This window comes from Taudactylus pleione, unplaced genomic scaffold (assembly GCF_031769625.1).
Source record: "Taudactylus pleione unplaced genomic scaffold, aTauple2 ptg001041l, whole genome shotgun sequence".
NCBI lineage: Eukaryota > Metazoa > Chordata > Amphibia > Anura > Myobatrachidae > Taudactylus > Taudactylus pleione.
In genome coordinates, this window is record NW_028285442.1 from 1,672,827 (window position 1) to 1,696,500 (window position 23,674).

Here is a 23,674-nt window from a genome sequence, read left to right on the forward strand (position 1 = left end):
GTGCATCTTCACACACAGTAAGGCGAAGACTTTTGGAGGATGGCCTGGTGTCAAGAAGGGCAGCAAAGAAGCCACTTCTCTCCAGGAAAAACAACAGGGACAGACTGATATTCTGCAAATGGTACAGGGATTGGACTGCTGAGGACTGGGGTAAAGTTATTTTCTCTGATGAATCCCCTTTCAGATTGTTTGGGGCATCTGGAAAAACGCTTGTCCGGAGAAGGAAAGGTGAGCGCTACCATCAGTCTTGTGTCATGCCAACAGTAAAGCATCCTCAGACCATTCATGTGTGGGGTTGCTTCTCAGCCATGGGAGTGGGCTCACTCACAATTTTGCCTAAGAACACAGCCATGAATAAAGAATGGTAACAAAACATCCTCCAAGAGCAACTTCTCCCAACCATCCAAGAACAGTTTGGTGACGAACAATGTCTTTTCCAGCATGATGGAGCACCTTGCCATAAGGCAAAAGTGATAACGAAGTGGCTTGGGTAAAAAAAAAAAAAAAATTTAAATTTTGGGTCCATGGCCAGGAAACTCCTCAGACCTTAATCCCATTGAGAACTTGTGGTCAATCCTCAAGAGACTGGTGGACAAACAAAAACCAACAAATTCTGACAAAGATTGATTAGGCAAGAATGGACGTCCAGTCAGTCAGTATGTGGCCCAGAAGTTGATTGACAGCATGCCAGCGCGAATTGCAGAGGTCTTGAAAAAGAAGGGTCAACACTGCAAATATTGACTCTTTGCATAAACTTAATGTAATTGTCAATAAAAGCCTTTGACACATATGAAATGCTTGTAATGTTACTTCAGTATACCATAGTAACATCTGACAAAAAGGTCTAAAAACACTGAAGCAGCAAACTTTGTGAAAACCAATACTTGTGTCATTCTCAAAACTTTTGGCCATGGCTGTACTTAGGAAGACAGGTTAGATGGCCATTGCAAAATAGGAAAAATCACACAACAAGGCTTGTGCTTCTCATGCTGCAAAAGGACCCGTTTTCCAAATCAAATGTTAACTAAAGCAACATCATACATCACAGCACAACTCAAACCTTAACTTACTCTTTGTAATATCCTCGTTTCCATTAAATATGCTCTGCTTCAGCTGCTCAATCCTCATCTTGCATGACATGATCTTCCATTTCTGAAAAAAAAAAAAAAAAAAAAAAGTTTGGAAAATTACATCTCTCAGATCAAAGTACAGGTAAAAAGGTTTGCAGACCACACAAGTGGATGGATCCAGCACCAAGGTTCAATTAAACCAGTCTCAATCCATCTCCAGGCATCAGAAGAGGGAAAGAGAAAAACACAAACATGTGTGACAGATGTTCAGTACCAATATTCCAGATCACATAGTTACTGGTAAGAGTGACCAGAAAGAAATGGAACTCTGAAAGGTATAGGAACATGGTGCGCTAGAGATTTACATTTAATACACTAAAATTCCTACAACATCCTGGAAATCTTAAGACGTTATCAATTGTTGGGTTTGTTTGGGAAATAAAAAAAAAAATTAAATCTTAATTAGACCAAACTAAAATCAATGGTGGGGGTAACAGTCAATTCAGATCTCAAAATTATTTTTTATACAATAATTTATTTTAAATTTAAAAACAGGCAATTCAAGTTGATCCTGGGCCTTGTTGATGCTGGGCGCACCCTCTGAAGAGCCCATTTAGTCAAACTCCAGACAACAGGCTGAATAGTAGTGTGAACAAATTCTATGTTGCTCCCAGAAAAGTGTGGTGCTTGGCACATGCTCGCCCAAGTACCAGCACTACAAACATTGTTATGCACTATTCTAATTACATCTTTATTTCACTCAGCACAATCAGTTTTGCTGAGTGACAAAGTAAGAAAAAGTTAAACAGAAATGATGCAGCAAAATCCCAAATAACTCACCAGCTTATCTGCAGCCAACTTGCCCTCTATGACGTTTGCAACCCTAAAGAGAGAAGATTACGATTACTGACAGTCTTCTTAAAGCAGATATCAGCAACAAAATTCATAGGTGAAGAGCAGAGTGTACACTGCATATACATGGGTTGAAGGCCTTAAAGCAGTGATTCCCAAACTGGTTGCCACAGTGCACCCTCAGGGGTGCCCGCACGTGGTACAGTTCCAAAGGAAATGATTTTGGTCAGGATATTTGAGGGCTGATGCAGCAATTTTCATAGGCTACACTACATTGTGGCTGTGCTGTACCACCCCCTATAACATCCCTTTCATTTTCCTCCTCCCCTGCGTGGCAAAGTGAGAAAAGGTTAATGTGCACCAATGATTTACTGCCAATATATTCTCTTCAAATATTTACCTCTGCTGATAACCAAGGTGAACTAGTTCCAGCACAGAATGCAGGGCTCTCGACAGAATTCAATGCAAGAAGTCCTCTCTCCTCGTCTGCCCATGGCTCCCATATCTGTAACATCCTGTGTGTGTCCATCACCTCCTTTGTGTTATCTGTCTCAATTTTGACTGTGTCTGTCCCCCCTTTTTGTGTCTCCCCCATCTCCTCCACATCTCATCTGTTCTCCATATTTTTGTCATCCATGATTCACTGTCCACTTGAACTAATGGCCTAAAGGCGCTGTGAACCAAGAAAGTTTGGAAATCACTGCCTTAAAGTGCAACTGTAACCTACACAGAGCAGAGCGAGACATTTTATCTGTAGTGTCAATATTCAGAAGGGTGCACCATATAATTTCACTAGGAACTTGTGGCCACTGTGCCTCAGTGATTTCACTAGTACCTATTAGATTTATAGGCTGTATTATCCAGGACACTGAACAGCCCAGGTCACTATGTAATAGATGAAGGGAACACGGACAAAAAATGATAGACTGGAAAAGACTGGTGAGTAAATGAGCGCCACAGCCCCCAAGTCACATATGTAATACAATGTATTACCAATTTCTCACGGGCAGGGCCCTCTTCACTCATGTGCTTTTCCTTTTCTCACTTTTACCACAATCTCCTCTACACTGCCAACAACAGCACCAAATTCTCGAGTTCAGCCGACCCGCTGTTTACTTGGGTCTTATGACTGCTGCAGCAGCACTTTATTCTAGTGTTGTAAATACGGTTTGTGTACTTTGTAAGGTGCTGCGGACCCCTTGTGGCTCCATATAAAGGATTATGAGCGTTATGGTAAGAACTTACCTTTGTTAACTCTCTCTCTTCGAAGTCCATAGGGTCCACAGGGAGACCTTGGGGATGTAGGTGATGGAACTGAATCCGGGCACCACGCTTGCATTAGGTCCGCTGTCCCTATACCCCGCCCCCGAGCCACCTCAGTTGGTAATAAGCCAAAGGCCAGAGGAGGATAAGAGAGAAGAAAGACTGGTACACTCAAGAAACACATTCTCACACAGAAGGAGGAGACGGAAAACCTGTGACCAGCAACATAGTCCATATGAAGCCAGGTGCATCAGGGCGGGCGCCCTGTGGACTTCGAAGAAAGAGTTAACAAAGGTAAGTTCTTACCATAACTCTCAGTCTTCTTCAGGGTCCATAGGCTCCACACAAAGACCTTGGGGATATCCCAAAACAGTCCTTTTAAGGGTGGGGACGCTCCTGCGCTGAGAGGAGAAACCGGTGCCCAAAGGAAGCATCCTGAGAGGCGAAGGTATCAAATGCATAAAACCTTAGAAATGTTTGAACAGAAGACCACGTGGCCGCCTTACACTGCTGAACAGCCGAGGCACCATGGCGAGCTGCCCACGAGGGACCCACAGACCGAGTAGAATGAGCATTAACAGAAGCCGGAACAGGCGGACCAGCCTGCGTGTAAGCCTCTGAGATAGTCATACGAAGTCATCTAGCCAATGTTTGCTTATTGGCTGGCCATCCCTTCTTGTGAAATCCATAGAGCACAAATAAGGAGTCCGATTTCCGAAGGGAACAGGTATGGTACACATAAATCCTGAGGGCGCATACCACATCCAAGGAGGCTTCACCTGCCGAGACGTCTGATGATTGAAAGGCCGGGACTATAATTTCCTCATTAATGTAGAAACTAGAAACAACTTTAGGAAGGAACTCAGGGAGAGTACAAAGCACAGCCCTGTCCTTGTGAAATATCAGGAAGGGGGAACAACAGGAGCGCCAGAAGAGAGTCTTAGCTGTTAACCACTTAAGGTCTATTGAATCTATTGGTTAAAAATGGAGGACCCTGGAGGGCCCAAAGAACAACCACCAAATCCCAAGGAGCCACTGGGGGAACAAAGGGAGGCTGTATGCGGAGGACATCTGGGAGGAAGGTGTGGATATCCAGTAGAGGAGCAAGTTTTCGTCTGAACCACACTGACAGAAGAGACATGCACCTTCAGTGAGGTCAGGCGGAGTCCAAGGTCCAAATCAGCTTTGAAGGAAGGCCAGGATCCTGGAAACTCGAAACACCTGGCGGTCATATTTTCTGAGACAACACCATTGGAAATATGTATGCCACACACTGTGGTAGATCCGAGCAGAGGCTGGCTTACACGCTCTGAATATAGTGTTGACTACAGAGCTAGGGAACCCTTAGGGCCTCAGGAGGGAAGTCTCAAGAGCCACGCCGTCAAAGGCAGACGATCCAGGTCTGAGCAAAGGCAAGGACCTTGAGACAACAGGTCCAGTAGTTGAGGCAGCAGGAACAGAGTGTCAATGGAGAGACTCCGAAGATCTGAGTACCAATGATGTCTGGGCCATGCTGGAGCCACCAGCAGGACAGTGCCACAGTCTTGTTTGAACGAGGAAGAAGGGAGACTGAAGGGAACAGGTACGCAAACTAGAAGGTCCACTTCACTGACAATGTGTCTACAAAGCTTGTCTTGGCATCTCTTGTTCTGGACCCGTACACTGGCAGTTTGATTGTGTCGGGAGGCCATGAGGTCCACCTCTGGGAGGTCCATCTGTTCACTAGGAGTTGAAACACCTCTTGGTGAAGAGACCATTCCCCGGGATGCAAGTCTGCCTCCCAATTGAGAACTCCCGGAATGAACAATGCAGGGACGGCCGGGAGGTGACCCTCGGCCCATGTCAGAATGCGTGACACTTCTGTCATTGCTGCCTGACTTTGGGTGCCTCCTTAATGATTGCGGCATTGTCGGACTGAACCTGAACAGGGTTTTCCGTGTGCTTGGCCAGTATGTTCTGGGCCAGTTGAGGGCCCTGGAGACAGCTCAAAGTTCTAATATGTTGATTGGCAGGGTCGATTCAACCAATGTCCAACAGCCCTGAAAGGAGTGTGGACCGGTTATTGCGTCCCCAGCCCCGGAGACTGGCGTCCGTTGTTAGGATTACCCAGTCCGGGATCCAAAAGGGGCAACCCTTGGTCAGATGAGATGTCTGTAGCCACCAAGATAGAGACAGACTCTCCAGAGGTGCGAGTACCATCGTTTGAGCTTTGATCCGATGGGTTAACCCGTTCCACTTGGAAAGGATCAGCCTTTGCAAAGGCCTGGAATGGAACAGAGCATATTCCACCATGTCGAAGGTGGACACCATGGATCCCAGAACCTTCAATGCCGAGTGGATCGATACTCAGCAACTGTAGTTGAAGTGTGGAGATCTTGCCTGATGTCAGAAAGATTCTCTGATCCTGAGAACTCAGCAGTGCTCATAGATGAATCATTGAGGGATTCAGGGAGGACATTTACAGTGCACCGCTTTGGATATTTCATTCACTTCTGTCTTTCTAAGGATCAGCCTTTGCAAAGGCCTGGAATGGAAATGAGCATATTTCCCTATGTCGAAGGTGGACACCATGGATCCCAGAACCTGCATTGCTGAATGGATCGACACTCTGCGACTGTGGAGACATCTGCACACTCGTAGTTGAAGTGTGGAGATCTTGTCTGATGTCAGAAAGATTCTCTGATCCTGAGAATCCAGCAGGGCTCCCAGATGAATCACTCTCTGTGAAGGATTCAGGGAGGACTTTGTCTAGTTGATTAAACATCTGTGCTAGTGAAGTAAAACAATGGTTAACTGTAGATGGCTTTGAAGCACATCTGGTGATCCTGCTAGGAGCAGGAGGTCGTCCAGATATGGTAGCAGTCGGACACCCTGACCACGCAGGTGGACCGCCATGATAGCCATAATCTTGGTAAACACCCGTGGAGCTGTGGGCAGTCCAAAAGGCAGGGCCTGAAATTGGAAGTGTTGCTGTAGTATAGCAAACTGGAGATATTGCTGATGAGATACCAGATTATATCCAGAGATACCATGAAGTCCCTAGGCTCCTTAGCTAGGAAAATGGAGCGTAGGGTTTCCATCCTGAAGCTTGGTACTCTTAGGAATTTGTTTGGGGATTTGAGGTTGACGATAAACCGATGAGCCCCATTCGGCTTCTGAACCAGAAAGAGAGTGTAGAATAATAACCAGTTCCTTGCTGAGATAGTGGGACTGGCACAATTACCCCTGCTTACAGCAAGGACCGCACGGCTTCCTGGATATGAAAGACCTTGTTCGGGTCTGAAGGAAGACCTGTGTAGAAAAACTGGTGGGGAGACCATCTAAGAAATGAGAGGATGCACCCATGAGAGACCACTTCTCTTACCCAAGCATCCATGGTGGTTTGACACCAGTACTGGGCGTACTGAAGAGGTCGGCTACCCACTCTGGGATCCCCAGAGGGAAGCCCAGCATGTCAGACTAAGGGTTTATCCTCGGGTTTTGAAGCAGACCGTCTGGTGTTCCAGGTCTGCTTGGTCTTGGGTTTGGCGATCCTCGTGGAGGCTGACTGCCTAGGAAAGGACTGGCCTTTAGGCTTTTCCTGAGGACGAAATGACTTAAAAGATGTAGCAGAAGCAGCTGAAGACAGAAATGCCATTTTCGATGCTGTCAATATGGTTACAATCTTGTCCAGTCTTGTCCAATCTGGGCCAAACAAGATCTCCCCATTGTAGTGTAACCCTTCTAGGCCTTTCTTGGAATCCACAACTGCCTTTCATTCCATGAGCTTAGCCACTGGGTATGGCGGGCAGACACAGCAGAGACTGTGGAGGTTAGGAGACTGGCATCCAACATTGCTTCTCCAATATAGGAAACTGCATCTTGAATGTGAGCAACAAAAGACATCTGATCCCTAGAAGCCTCTGAGGGAAAATAGAGTCTTCAAGTGCATCAGCCCAGCTCTCTATAGCTTCAGCTGCAATAGCTGTGGCTGGACGAGCAACAGTCCCTGAAAGGAGTATTTCAAGCAAGCTTCCACCTTTCTAAATCAGTAGGATCCTTCAAAGAAGTAACTGTAAGAAAAGGCAACGTAGCGCTTTTAATTAAACGCTTAACATGGGAATCTACCGCAGGGGGTGATTCCCATTTTGCCCAATGAGCCACAGGAAAAGGGTAACATGAGGTCAGCCTTTTCTGTGGTTGAAACCTCTTACCAGGCAATTGCCAGGCTGCAGCCATGTTTCACCTAGTTGATCCGATAAGAGGTAATTCTGCTGAAGCCACTCTGTCGTTTAAAACAGAGGGTGCTTGGATTTAGAGGCTGGCTCGTCATCTTCTACTAATGAGATGGATCTGACAGCTCGCACCAAAGCAGGAATATTACTTTTTGACTGACTCCCATCCTCCTCTAGAGGGAAGTCATGGTTAGAGAGATCAACACTGTCTGCCTACTTGGATGATACCTCAGAATCTGAGAGTTGCATGATAACACAGGACGCTAAAAGGGCTTACTGAATAGGGTCTTCGAACCTTGCAACATGGTTTGAAAGACATTAGATGTAGCCATCAGACTCTGTACTGAGTTAGAGAGTATGTCTACCCATGGTGGGGGTACAAGAGTTACCTGCATCACCGGAGCCTGTTGTGGCAACCCCAAAAGGGGGCATTACAGCCGTAACCGCTAGGTGGTCCGCAATAGTGGCCAGTACCTGAGAAACTGAAGCCCAGGAGGGCTCTAGTACATGTGCTGGTCTGATGGGCCTGGTGGAGTATAACACTTACTACATAACCCCTCTCATATCAAATCCTCCTCACTTAAGTTTGCAGCACATAACTTGCATGATAGCAGTATGGGAGCAGATGCCTGCTTATTACTCTTGCCCTTGCTAGACATAGCTGTAAAGTAATATGGCACTGGGTATAATGCAACGACTGTGTATGTAGGATACCAGTAGGAATGCAATATACTGGTCCTATTTTATGCTTGGGCGCACAGCCCAAATATGGAACAGTGCAACGAACAACCATATGTGTGAGGCAAATACACAAATACTTAGCTCTATATATATGAGGCACAGGAAAACCCCTGAATACACCTGTATGTTAGGGCAAAGTCAGAGGAAAAAGGGAAAGATATGTGCTGAGAGTAGATGATAGAAACAGACAGGCAGCACTAGCATAAGTCATATACAAAGCAAAAAAACGACTGCAAATTGGCACTATACTTAACTACCCAGAATCAGTGCCTACGCAGACTCCGGGGAGAGGTATGTAGGGGGGACCGGACCCTGCGTTACCCTGAAAGAGCTGCGACTGTGCCACTGAAAGAAAATAGCCGCCGGAGACCTCAGAGGGGGCGTGATCGGAGGAGAACCGCTCAGAGAAGAGAGACCTCAGTGGAATGGCGCCCTGAGCTGAGGGGATGAGCCGCTAAATCGGCAAGGCTGTCTCCCCTGGCTGGTTGTTAACCCCCGGGATGCTGGTTCCTGCACCTAATGTCCCCGGTGGTCTAGTGGATCGTGGTGGCTAGAACCTGCGTCCACACCCAGCAACCTCCGGTCTGTCCCCTGAGACCGGAGGTATAGACTGCCTTAGCGCGTGGGTCACCGCGATTGGTGACCAGCTTTACCTGTCCCCTTATGTCCGGCTGCAGTCTGGGTCCTCTGCGGGGGGCCTTGGCTAGCACTGACCTCCGGAATGCCCACCGAGATCCCCAGATCAGTACTGGCGTCGCAGCTCCAGAGGGGTGACGGAGAGCAGCGCAGACATCCCACGGACAGGCTGCTGCGCTCTCTCCGTTGGTAAAGTAAAAATAAAGAAATGATAAAATAAAAAGCTTAAGGGCTGCCTATTCAGTCCCCTGCGTTAATGTTGACTCGACTCAGGTCGGGCACCAACGAAACTGAGGTGCCTCAGGCTCGGGGTATAGGGAGATTGGACCCAGTGCATCCTGGGAACTGAAAGCTTTAACCGCGTGGTGCCCAGATTCAAACCCATCACCTACACCCCCAAGGTCTCCCTGTGGACCCTTAAGAAAATATTTTTATTGCATCCATACAGGATTAGTTACACCATATACTGGAATAATACTACTTCTGGATATATTACACTGACTTGCCAAAAAGTTATGCTGGGAGGGTGGTACAAAGCGGCATAGGGAAGGATACCCTGGTGAACCTGTGTAAAAGCCGCTACTGACCATTATTGGCTGCATTCTAATCCTACAGAGCTACCATTGTTAAACTGGCTCGCCATACAGCTTAGGGTTTAATATGTCACCTGCATCCTCTGGACATGGCTTAAGCAACACAGCCCAAGCCACATTTAGAGGGGAAAGGCAAGTTTAAACTTTACAGAAAGCTTACTTACGGCAGTAGCCCTACATGGTTAGACAGATGCTGTGAGCCCGAGCAGGTAGTGACATTTTGCATGATCAGAGTGCAGGGGATGGGTGTGTAGGCTGCATATAATTGCTGGATCTGGACACATGCCACCCTACTGTACAAATGACAATCCTTGCTATTAGCATAGATCAACAGTAGAGCTATGAATAATGGCAGTTTAGTGATAAAATATGATGTCAGTGACTCATATCCAATCTTATGTCATTATCTCTAGTTCTGAACACCTCCTCCCCTTCTACAAAATTATACCACTGATCCTTATAAAAAAGTAGAGATAGCCATTTACAGAGACGGCAATACTTAAATCCTGTTACTTTTTTATGTTAACAGGTAATCATTAGGTGTGTAAATGGACACAAAGCTGCAATGATGCATAAAAACTGTGGTTTTTTTTATATTCAATAAAAGACTTTCATGACTGCTCAGCAGGGGCGTTTCTAGAGAGGAGGGGGTCCGTGTGTAGTCTCCGACACTGGTCCCCTCCTCTCTGTCCGGCAGCGCACTGAGCTGTGAGCAGCCAGTGCTGGAGTTATAAACTCTGGGCACTAGAGTACGCTCAGCGTCTATATAGTATGTGCTGGTCACCGGGAAAATGGCCGCGGCAGCCATTTTCCAGTAATTTTTACAGCACCGGACCCCCGCACCGATGTTGGACTCCGGAGAGGTAAGTAATACTGTGAGGTGCAGGGTGTGCGGTACGGGGCCCCCCTGGACCCAGGGGCCCATGTGCCCCGCACACCCTGCACCCATTATGGATACGCCAACTGCTGCTCAGCCCATCTCGTGCACAACCCACTCCAGCAAGGATTTCAATGTCTGAAGTCTTATTTCATTATTTGAAGAACAAAATCTTTGTGAAGTGCCACTTACTGTTTTTGGAAATCCAGCTGTGTTTCCCTTAAGCGATTTAATCTCTCCCTCTTGTCTGCAAACCTAAATTAAAAAAAAATAAATCAAAAAAAATCAATGAGTGAATTCCTTAGTAAGCAAATGAAACCACCGACTAGCCCTACTTCCCATGTCACTCAAGGAAACAAATCCTTACACAATTTAAAACAGGACTACATTGAAGAATGTGTGGATGACGACACTCACAGTCAACGGTGTCGATGGCTGTAAAATCTATAATAAAGCCATTTCCCCCCCCCGATAATATTGATTATACAGTTACTATTTGCAACATTCACAAATACACAAATATGTTAGACACATTCATAAGATAAGTCTCTATGTGCAGGAATTGCATTGGTGCAGGTATCAACTGCTCCGTGGCATGAAAGAAATCTGTACTGGGTGGGACTAACAAACATACATCAGAGCACTGTGATGTATACAGAGCTATGCAACGTAAAATGTTATAAATGCACTATTACAATAGGATTTATTATTTGTCGTCCAAAGCATAACAGTACATGAGTATTAAACTGGTAGGTTTGCCAATCCATTTTCCAGCCTAATCAGTAGCAGCATCTAAAGTGTAGGCAATCCAACAAAATCAAAACATGTATGCAGATGCCAATGGAATGTACTTGTGCACAATTAAAATGGTGTTTGAGGTTTAAGAGACTGAGGGGGAAATGTATTAAACCTTGGAGAGAGATAAAAGTGTAGAGAGATAAAGTACCAACCAGTTAGTCATTTTTCAAACACAGCCTGTAAACTGACAGTGGGAAGCTGATTGGTTGGTACTTTATCTCTCGCCAAGCTTTGATACATCTCCCCGAGTGCAGGAAGAAAGTGCATGATGTTATGACGCAGATTATAATCGCTTATAAGCAAAGTGCACCTAAAGAGAAATAACAAGTCTTATTTAATCAGCTAGATAGAAAGTAAGCAATGACTCCATGGTGTACGTCAGTGCTGGGGAGACTAGACATAGCTCCGCACTTAGAATGACAAGTGCACTTTATTTGTACTCGTATAGTCTTTACTCATTCATTAAGCTTCTATGACAAAAGTTGATATCTTAAAGGACCACATAACGGAAATATCCTGCAGCCCCTTCCACATCATTAAGACAATATCTGGTATCTGGTATAGAACTGATAGTGACTGTGACATCACGGATAATATCTATGAATCATCCAACTACATTGTGCATTTCTGCAAAGCGCCAGTTACTGTTAGAGAACCAGCCCCTGGCTACAAAAGGATTAAAAAGGAACCACCATATTTAGCAAGAACTGTAATTATTTCATATTATTCAGATCAGTGACAGAGTCTTTGATATAATTTAAATCAACGATAAATAGTAACTACCTACAACATTTATTTGCAATCAAACAGCAGGGCACATATGCGTGCACCCAAGAAGGGAGTTGGCCTCTTAGGTGAGGAGCGTGGCCTTACAGCACAACCCCTCTCCAGCATTCTATGCGGCGTGCCCAGCACTCACGGATATGCTGGACTTCCCGCAAGCTCTCCTCGCTCTGTGAATAGCACTGCATCTATTCACTCTCTGCTCACTGCTTCCCCCCAACTTTAACCTCTCTGCAGGACACTGTGGCTCCTGGGATGGATGGACGAGGATTGTAAGCAGCACTTTGTGAAGCAGGGCGCTGGGGGCCTGCTGGCATCCAGCTGTGATCAGTGGGGCGCATCCATAAGGGCAGGGGGCATTTTATGGTTTTAAAATCGGTCAGGGCGTGGCACCCCACTGAAACAGCCTAGAGGGAACTCTAGGAACTTACAATAAATATTGCCTACCAGATGAACACGCACTAGGGTTTGTTTTTGTCAGAAGTCAATTAACCTACCAGTATGTTTTTTGGGGTGTTGGGGAAAAGCAGAGTACCTGAAGGAAAACATACAAATCAAGAGGCCAAATCAATTAGCTCAAAAAAAAAAAAAAAAAAAAAGGTAGAATTTTGTGGGATGTGTGTTTTGGAGTGTTGCATAGATATAACACTCCTTTCCCATCTTTGTCATTTTCTGTGCCCCAAATTATTCTAGACGCTTTCATTTGAGAAAACACACTTGCTAGAATTTTTCCAGTGTTTAATAAAATGTGTAAAATAAAATAAAAATTCAGCAATTTTACACCTTTATATCCCCCAACATTTTTGATATGTAAATTGGACCAGGTCAACGTCACAATGGGCATATCCTTAGCGCTTTTCAAGTACTTCCCACTGATACCTCCCACCCACAGGGCAGAGCCCTCAAATAGGAACAGCTGGGAGGCATGGTTGTGATGAAGAGCTTGATGAAGACACTCCAGTTACTCAATGTATATTACGCAGTTCAATAATGCACAGCCTTTAACATATATCAATGAAGTTTTCCACTTACAATCTACCTCTGCTATTAACCTCTATTAATAATACAGGAAGGCCAGTACTTACTGGTTCTCTGTATGTATAATGACTGACACATATTGTAGCTCTCTAGTCTCACTAGAGCACACTGTTTTCTGTGCTGTGATCTATTGGCATCACTTACTCAATAAGTCTTCCCACTAGAGCACAGGCAGGATGTCTCCGTACGCAGATGAGCGGAGATCTGTCACTGCAACTTTTGCCACCCGCAGGTGGGAAAGGCACAGTGCAGGCAGTTTTAGCAGGGCGCCGTTAAAAAGGCAGGGTGCATTTTGCCCCTTTAAAAATCAGGCAGGGATCAGCGCCCAGTTAAAACAGCCTAGCGAGAACACTACTCAATGTGTCCTATGTCAGACCTTAAATGGGAGACAGTCATGTACACAAGACCATCACATTCTGGCTGGAAGAAAAAAAAAAAAAAAGTCAAAGCAGTTCTCTCACTATACGCATTGAGCTGTTTTGGGGCACAATGAGGTAAGGATCCCATACACATACTGCAAAAAACTTATGTCATAGCAAGGTGCAATCCTGGAAACAAATAATGCAGTGTGGATCAAGGCAAAGGAGGTTGCAGATGCCATATTAGTAAAAATATAAGAGGTGTCCACATACACCTATCCTCAATTCATGCCAAATAGCCCCTTTTTAGCGCCCCACGGGCTTTGCGACTTAGTCACGCCATAACACTAAATCCTAAATATCTACAACACTATAAAGTGAACTAGGATGCAAAATTGAGGAAAAAGTAGAACAATCTAGGATAAAAAGGCAAAAGACAGGTGAAATACAAGTAACCCACACAATGTATGGTTATGCTAAATCTGCAACTTTATACCAATTCCTTTGCAGCAAAAAAAAAAACAAAAACAACACAATGGTTTACGTTCAACTCTGATGGCGCAGGTCAGCGGATGAGCAGGATCTGTACTGCAACAATGGTCGCAGTACCCCCTAAACCGCAGTGCGATGGACATGCTGCACCCGCTTGATGTCGGGGAAGGGGTGGCAATGCTCAGCGTCCCAGAAAACATGTCTAATCGACGCAGCTTCACTGGCCACAGAAGCTGGAATTTCACCACCATCCTGAATAACCTGAGGTTTACTCAGATGGCCGATGTTCACACAAAACGCCTCCTGCGGAATTACCGGCTGCTTCTGCATAGTGTACTCTGAATCAGGCCCATAGTACACTGTAAGCAGTCTGTGTTAGACGGGTCCAATACAAGTGACCCTAGAGATGCATCATTATGCTTTATTATCTGCAACTTTGTACCATTTCCTCTAGGTCAAAATAACTATTCCTAAGTAAGGAAGACATGGGAATGGCTACCCTAGGGTCTTCCCCAGGTGTCTCACGCCATATGGTGCAAAAAGGATAGGTGAATGAGGGCACACCTGTAAGTGCAACACCCAATTAGCCTCACACCTCCTAATGACAGGGCAAATACCTGACAGACTCTCAGGAATGGTCTGACCAGAATCAATATACAAAAGCAAAACATCCCTTGTTCACAATCACCATCAATGACCTACATCAGCAGAATGGTGGGCAACTCCAGGAGCAACCCCTCCTCTGCCCTCCACGTGTCAGATGGGGAGGGAGAGACAGGGTAAGGCGGTGCAGGAAAAGGAGTTGTATACTCGTATATGTATAGGTTATAGCAAATGTCAGAAGTTGTCTAGTTTGTATGACATTAACATTATTAGACTTATAACAGTTATGTTTGATACTAGACGCAATGTACTGCAACAAACAGATTATATAAACAAAAGAGAACATTTTAATTGGACACCTAGCTGATTGCCTACTTGGGTAATTTCACAAAATGCAATGCTTACACACAATGGACACATTGGCATCAGATGGGTAGGGAGAAGGCGGATAGCAAGCTTACAGACCACACACTCCATGTTAGCAACATTTCTACATTTAGGTTTCAATCCAGTGTACTTGAAAACCATGTACAGCCGTGTTCAAAATAGCAACTCACTGTAACAAAATAGAATACAAATATATATTGGACACCCACTTCATACCTATAACAATATAGTAGTGACCACTGCTGTCTCTCATCCATTACATGTTACTGTGAGACACCAACTGTCTAGGAGTCATTTTATGTATATGTAAAGACCTAGAATACAAATTGATAAATCTTCTGGCAATCTAAGCATTGATTGCACGTGCAAATGAATGTGGGTTTACATGAACTCCTTCATGATCTCACCATTTAGGAAAACAGAAATTGGTTGTGCATATGTGCGCAGACGTGTGTGTGGCGGAGTCACATTGGACTGTACTTTTTCAGAGTGTGTTGTTCTAGGGACGCAAGTCAAAGACAGAATAGAATGAGGCTCAGCAAGCCGACATATACCTGCATGTCTCTACAGATCACATCCGGTCTCCTGAGAGATAAACATCCTCCAGCAATTTTCTTATACTCAATATGATCAGATCATAACATCACTTCATGAACTGACACTCTTACAAAATGGACTTCCGGTTTACAGAAAAATAATTAAAAATATATTTTGTGCAGTTTTTTACACTCATCTGAAACAAATATTGTGATCTACAGGGAGTAATTCAGTTGTTTTCACACGCGGCTGTGACTAATTGGCGGTGGAGCAATTCAATTGTTGCTCTGTTCATGCGCGAATAACCATGGGTGGACATATTTATTTAGGGCACCGCATGCTGTGGAACCATAACCAAATGAGGAGACATTTGGAGAAACAGCGAGTCACGCAGGGCTTTTCCGGAACTCCCTGCTTGCAAACCAAACGCTGTTTTACCATCAACTCCTGGTACGGGTCCTTTATATATGGACTCCCTTATACATTGTGCTCTTCATAGAGCTTATTTGTTTATTACTATTTTACAGTTATTATGGCTTTTCAGCCAATTGTTGCACTTTATGGCTCCTTAGCCTAATTAGGTCAATAAATTAGAAATTCCTTTGTTTCAAACAGAGTTGCACTATGTTCTTTCTTTTTCATTTTGCATTATATGTCATTGCTGTTTAATCAGAACGACTGTCTTCCAAACAAGTATAGTATCATTTACTATTTTTTCCACATTATTTTATTAGCGCCAGAGGGACTTTGCTACTGTCAGTTCACTATATTAATCATTTCTATCTGGGACACCCAGAAGTATAGTGCCCAAAGGTTGATTTGTTTATCAGTGTGCCCCTTTTTGATATTCAACATACTTGTCATTTTACATTTATACTCTCCTGAGGTGGCGAGCAGAAATGTGCGATAAATCCATGGTTTGGGCAACCAAACTACTGTTTGGGCATGCTAATTAGGACTTTAGACGGGTTTATCAGCCAAACCCAGTCTATTTGGGTGCGACATGCGTGATAAGACATGGCCGCCCAAAAACAAATACCGTACCTCCATCTCCCGTCCCTTTAGACGGGGGCGATTCAATTATTTGTGCCCAATGAATTTAAAGGAAAAGTACATCCTATTTATGTGAGTATTTTACGGTTTGATAAATGCACTTGCGACATTTTCCAGTAGCTGTTTACACTGACGTGAATAAAAGGTGCATATTTAAACCAATAGAGCGAAATAGCAAGGGTGCCATTTGCATTGTGTGTTAATGTATCTCCCACCTATGAGAACCATTATTTATACACAAGCAGTGTTTCCACCTCCTACTTATCGCATCACGTGCCCACACTTGCCTGGGTCATCCTTATACCACACATTTGTCACAGCTTGCAGATACCAAAACATCTGTTAAGTAATTAAGAAATCCTAAAATGAAAATATCTGGTGGCACAATGAAAACACACTTACTAGGAATGATAACAGGACTTGTGTATATTCATTTACATTCCAATGTGCACAAAGGAATTGGTGACATCTTTCAGCACAGGTTTTTTTTTTTTACAGCAGGTTACTTTGTACACCAGCAATGCCGGATGTTATAACCATAATTGCACCAACATTTTTGTTTTTGTTTCTTTGTCTTCATAAACATTTGGTCTATATTATTCCATAGATCAGTTATACTTCAGGAGCTGCATTGTACATCCCTCAAATCTTCAAAAGGGAAACACATTACTATCAGTGAAGAGTTTAAACAATGAAAGACAGCTGTCTGATGATAGCAGCGGGATTTTTAAACAAACGTTACAAGCTGTAGCACCCTGATGCATCTTCCCTCAGCTGGCAACATTGTGGCCACCCCGACCTGGACTGTCCTCTCCCCCTTCTGGACCATGATTAAATCTCTCATAACACAAACCATGGGCCACTCATCGGCTCTCGACCCAACAAATCTCCTGTTCAGCCTCCCCAATACTCCCAAACATACAGCCAAACTGATACTTAACATTGCTTTTGCAGCAAGGGGGGTCAACTCACGCACAACTGTAAGTTGCCTAAACGAAAATGTAATTTATAAAGACAGCGCTTTTTGACAAAAGATTTATTACATAATAATAACCTTACATACAAATACTAAGACATTACATTACAATAGACAAAAAGTATTATCTTACAAAAAAACGGCCGGTGTAGACATTCATCAATCAGCTAATAAGACCATAAAAAAATTGTCATATGGTATTAAGAATACACCTTAATTGGTGTTTATATGGAGACCATTTTTTTGCAAGCATGAAAAAAATCAGTAGCATGAGACTTTATCTGCTTAAAAACAGATTGATTTATTCGAAAGATAAGGGTGTTAGTCAATATTCATTGCAAATGATTCCGTGCACTAATTTATTTGTGATTAGTACATGCGTGCATCCAAGTTTTCAGCTCTATGAATGTTAGTTGTTATGCCCCAGTTGTTAGTAAACACTTGTGCCAAGAGGGTTAATAGGTAAGAGGACATTCAGAGCAAGCAATGAAAACAGTTTTCAGATCCCTTATTCATGCAAGCCGGACTTTTAGACAAATTAACTCCTTTTAGGAACTCAGGAGCGTAACCAAGTCAGTTTGTTGCTCCCATACTCACAGTTCACCCGGGTGATGTGACGAGTGTTATAACGCCAGCTGGTTTGGATAAGCAGACCCTTTACGCGTTTCTCCGCCTATGCTCGGCGGCTTCCTCAGAAGTTCTGATGTCTATTCTAAGTCTTCCGGGTTTTTATCCCGGAGACCGAAGGTTGGCGCATGCGCCTTATGTCATAAACCAAGCCTCGTTTTCAGGATGGATCACGTGATCGAGACTCGGCAGATAGATGTCTCTGTTTGCATCTCATATTGATTTAGGTAGTAGCCTTCATGCATTCCAGCTAGATAGTATTTACATATCAGCGGGCAGTATATATTGTATACTCATGATGGCTTAGCTTGCTTGTTATAATTTCAAAGCATAATCCCCAAACTTGGAGGAGAGCGAGATCGGATGGTTTTTAATGCTCTTAAAGTCATTTGCCCATACATTATTAAAAACAATGGCACATATATATACGCATTAAAAACCATCCGATCTCCAGTGTGCATATACATTACCAGACTCCATGCTTTTAAACCAATAAGGTAGGAGTGCTAATCCAGACTGAGGGCGTCTCCTTTCCCTCAGGTGTGCAATAAAGCACATTAAATGGAGTATATAGGAAAGATTTCTGGACTGCACACCTTGAATATATATAATGGGAGGTGCTACCTGATGAGACTAATTGCAGGCACAAAAACCAGACAAATCTCAGGTGCACACTCCAAATAAATCATATATAAATGCAATAAATTTAATAATTCAATCAATAATTTTGCAATCAATAGAGGTTTTTAGCATAATCTTGGACAAGGTTATGGGCCTATCCACCATATCCAGGTAACCTCTGTAGGGTAGGTCCCTAACATGCTACGATTCAAATCCAGAGCACAGGACACCCCGAAACTAGCCCAGCTAAGCTGCCCCAGGGCACGGCCATAGTAAGAAAAGTGCAGTGTGAAAGAGATAGTTAGGAGCAGCTACTGCTGCATATAAAGAATGAAAATAAATTGTGAGGTACATATATAATAAACAAACAGTGAAGGGTTAAAATGTGTTATAAAAGAAAAATGTGTTATATTGCGGTGCCCTGAAACAGATCAACAAAGGCAATCCAGGGGGACCCACGCCCCAAAAATGAACCAAAGTTGCACTACAGTATATAAAACTTGTAGGACTTACCTAGAATTGTGCCTAATACCAGTGTGCATATACATTACCAGACTCCATGTTTTTAAACCAATAAGGTAGGGGTGCTAATCCGACTCCACTCAAAAATATGAGATATGGTAAGAACTTACCCTTGTTATCTCTATTTCTACGAAGTCCATAGGGTTCCACAGGATACCTTGGGTATAGGTGTGACATCAGTCGCAGGGCACCAAAGAGTTAAGCTTTCAGCCTCCCAGGATGCACTAGGTCCCCCTCCTATACCCCGCCCCCGAGCCAAGGCACCTCAGTTAGTTACCAAGCCATAGGCCGGAGGAGGAGAAGGAAGAGAGAGAACAAAGATCTGGACACATACAAAAATCACATTCTCACCAGAGGGAGACGGAAAAACCGGTGACCAGAGCAAAGCCCATCTGCAGCACAAGTGCGACAGGGCGGGAGTCCTGTGGAACCCTATGGACTTCGTAAAAATAGAGATAACAAGGGTAAGTTCTTACCATATCTCATATTTTCTACTTCAGGGTCCATAGGGTATCCACAGGATACCTTGGGGATCTCCCAAAGCAGTATCCTTTAAGGGTGGGGACGCTCCTGTGCAGAAAGGAGAATCCGCCGCCCGAAGGAAGCATCCTGAGAGGCGAAGGTGTCAAACCTGTAATACCTCACGAAGGTATGGACAGAGGACCACGTAGCAGCCTTGCAGATCTGGACTGCAGAGGCACCACGTCGAGCTGCCCACGAAGGACCCACAGACCTTGTGGAATGAGCCTTCAGAGAAGGAGGAACCGGTAGGCCTTCATGAAGATAAGCTTCAGAAATAGCCATACGGATCCAGGCTGCCAAAGTTTGCTTTGAAGCAGGCCAACCCTTTTTACGGAAGCCATAGAGGACAAACAAAGCGTCCGACTTCCTAAACGAAGAAGTGCGGTCAACATAAGTCCTTAAGGCCCGCACAACATCCAAAGAGGCCTCACCCACGGAAAGACCCGGTGAGTTAAGGGCCGGAACAACGATTTCCTCGTTAACATGAAACTGGGAAACAACCTTGGGAAGAAACTCGGGCCGAGTGCGGAGTACTGCCCTGTTCCCATGAAAAACCAAGAAAGGGGGTCTACAAGAAAGAGCCCCTAACTCAGAAACACGTCTGGCCGAAGCAATGGCCAGAAGGAAAACAGTCTTAGCTGTTAGCCATTTAAGATCCACTGATCCCAGTGGTTCAAACGGTGGTCCTTGGAGAGCCCTCAGGACCACAGCCAAATCCCAAGGTGCCACAGGTGGAACAAAGGGCGGCTGAATGCGGACAACACCTTGCATAAAGGTGCGCACATCCGGGATTGTAGCAATCCTACGGTGAAACCAGACAGACAGGGCCGAAACCTGTACCTTCAAAGAAGCAAGGCGAAGCCCATGATCTAGTCCCGCTTGCAGGAAGGCGAGAATCCGAGACAGACGAAACTCCCGCGGTGCATAACCTCTCGGTCGACACCACTGGAATAACGTATGCCACACGCGATGGTATATCCTCACGGAAGACTGTTTCCGAGCTCGCAACATGGTACGCACCACAGAGCTGGAAAACCCCCGGGACCTCAGCATCCCCGTCTCAACAGCCACGCCGTCAAAGACAGCCGAGTCAGGTCCGGGTGACGACAAGGACCCTGAGACAGGAGGTCCGGTCGTAGCGGCAACCGCAGAGGACTGTCCACGGACAGACCCTGAAGGTCTGAGAACCAGTGCCGTCTGGGCCACGCGGGAGCTATCAACAGGAGCGTCCCTCCTTCCTGTTTGAATTTCCGGATTACCCGTGGAAGAAGGGAGACCGGAGGGAACAGGTATGCGAACCGGAACGTCCAACGGACGGACAGAGCATCCACCAGAGACGCCCCTTCGTCTCTTGTGCGAGACCCGTACACCGGCAACTTGTTGTTGTGCCGGGACGCCATGAGGTCGATCTCTGGAAGACCCCATCTGTCCACCAGTAGTTGAAAAACGTCCGGGTGCAGCGACAATTCCCCCGGATGAACGTCCTGGCGACTTAGAAAGTCCGCCTCCCAATTGAGCACTCCCGGGATGAAGACCGCTGATATGGCCGGAAGATTGCGCTCCGCCCAAACCAGGATCCGACACACCTCTACGAGAGCTGCCCGGCTTCGGGTTCCTCCTTGCCTGTTTATGTAGGCCACGGTGGTAGCGTTGTCCGACTGGACCTGTACCGGGTGACCCTGGAGAAACCGATGTGCCTGCTGGAGAGCATTGAAGACCGCACGGAGTTCCAAGATATTGATTGGAAGCTCCGCTTCTGTCGGCGTCCACCTGCCCTGGAACAGATGTGGACCCGAAACTGCTCCCCAGCCCCGAAGACTGGCGTCCGTTGTCAACAGGACCCAACTTGGAACCCAGAACGGACGTCCCTCGCTGAGGTGGGTCGTCTGTAACCACCAAGCAAGGGACAGGCGAACCTCAGGCGTGAACACAATCGTCTGGGACTTCAGAGACTGAGGCAGCCCGTTCCATTTTGACAGGATCAGGTGCTGCAGAGGTCTGGAGTGAAACTGGGCATATTCCACCATGTCGAACACCGACACCATGGAGCCCAGTAACCTCATCGCCGAGTGTAGAGACACCCGGCGGCTGTGCAGACAACTGCACACCCTTGACTGCAAAGCAGAGATCTTTTCCTCCGTCACGAAGATCTTTTGCTGTCCCGAGTCCAATAAGGCTCCAAGATGCAGAATCCTCAGAGACGGGATTAGAGTGAACTTCTGCCAGTTGATTAGCCAGCCGTGCCGTTGCAGCAGGGCAATGGTCAGGTCCAAGTGGCATAACAGGAGCTCTGGAGATCCCGCCACCAATAACAGGTCGTCCAAGTATGGCAACATGCGGACTCCCTGCACCCGCAGAGAAGCCGCCATCACCTTGGTGAAAACACGTGGTGCTGTCGCCAGGCCAAAAGGTAACGCCCGAAACTGGAAGTGGTCGCTGCGGATTGCAAACCTGAGGAACTGTTGATGGCGCAAAAGAATAGGGACATGCAGGTAAGCGTCCTGTATGCCCAATGACACCATGTAGTCCCCAGGTTCCAGCGCCAGAATGATGGACCGTAGGGCTCCATCCGAAACTTCAGTACCCGCAAAGACTTGTTGAGTGCTTTGAGGTTGAGAGTCGGACGATACGACCCATTGGGTTTCTGTACCAAAAAAAGATTTGAATAGAAACCCTGGCCCCTCTGGGAGAATGGAACAGGCACTATAACTCCAGCCTGGAGCATAGTGTGCAATACCTTCCGCAGCTCCGTAGCCTTGTTCCGGTCAGATGGTAGACCCGTGGTGAAGAATCGAGCCGGGGGTCTGTGCCGGAAGGAGAGGGCGTACCCGTGGGAGACCACCTCCAGAACCCAAGTGTCTGTCGTAGTGACCGACCAACACAGGGCGAACTGCAGCAGGCGGCCTCCCACCCTGGGATCCCCCAAAGGGAGGCCCGGACCGTCAGGCCGCAGGCTTGTCATCTGGCTTGGGGGCCGGACGTCTGGTACTCCATGCCTGCTTCCGGGGCTTGACCAATTTCTTAGGGCCAGCCTGACGAGGAAACGACTGTGGTTTGGGCCTGCCCTGGGCCCTAGATGACCGAAAGGACGATGGTCCAGAACCAGAAGGAGCAGCGGCCGACGTGAGACAAGCCGATTTGGCTGCCGCCAGCGTGGCCACAATCTTATCCAGATCCGGACCGAAGAGAACTTCTCCGGTAAACGGCAACGCTTCCAGACCCTTCTTGGAATCTGCGTCCGCCTTCCAGGATCGCAGCCACAAGGTGCGACGAGTAGCTACCGCTGCTGAAGAAATTCTAGACACCAGAGTACTAATGTCTAGGGCCGCCTCGTTGATGTAGGTGGCCAAATCACGGAGATTGCCAATCAACTCCGCCTGTTCGGCCGGACAGTCAGAATCAAAAGAAGCCTCTAATGAATCCGCCCAGCGCTCCATCTCTCTGGCAACCCAGCAAATGGCCATAGCCGGCCGTGCTGCCCCCCCCCCGCAAGGGAATATGCGGACTTCAGGCAGATTTCCACCTTGCATCCTTAAGGGAGGACATGGATGGCATCGGCAATGTGGCACTACGGACAAGACGGGTCACGTGAGAATCCACCTGTGGGGGGATTCCCACCTAGCAAAATAATTATCCGCGAACGGATAAGCCACCGCCAGACGTCGCTGCGGCTGGTATCTTTTGCCAGGCTGTTTCCACGCCTCCTCTAAATGGTCCACCAACTGACCCGAAAGAGGAAAGACTGTGGCATCGCCCTTCACGTCTTTGAAAAAGGCATACTTAGATTTAGCCGCTGGGGGAACTTCGTCCTCAATCACCAAGGCTGTGCGGACCGCCCGAATAAGTCCAGGAATATATACTTTGGACTTAGCATCAGCGTCCTTAGTATGGAGAGGTTCCTGATCGTAAGGATCCAGAATCTCCCCATCATCAGACGTCCCTTCGTCATCCTCATAAGGAGCGGACAGAGACGCCACCGGCCGTTTATGAGGCCGCATCACAGACTCCCCTTGCAACACATCCGACAAGTGCTGTACAGAACTCGTCAGGGAGTTAACCCACGCTGGCTCCTGAGAAACCGGGAGCGGGGAAATAGGGAGACTGTGGGGT

At 46.1% G+C, this 23,674-nt stretch overlaps 1 protein-coding gene across 1 annotated transcript in view; it reads right to left on the reverse strand.

Moving 5' to 3' along the window:
- The window catches only part of ATG14 (autophagy related 14), a 58,005-nt gene that overhangs the window by 22,476 nt on the left and 11,855 nt on the right, over window positions 1-23,674 (reverse strand). The window contains exons 2-4 of the mRNA XM_088461393.1: window positions 10,439-10,501; window positions 1,911-1,953; window positions 1,071-1,152 (exon numbers count right to left, since the gene is read on the reverse strand). Of these exons, the coding sequence (XP_088317519.1) occupies window positions 1,071-1,152; window positions 1,911-1,953; window positions 10,439-10,501 (188 nt within the window). The remainder of the gene's footprint in view (window positions 1-1,070; window positions 1,153-1,910; window positions 1,954-10,438; window positions 10,502-23,674) is intronic.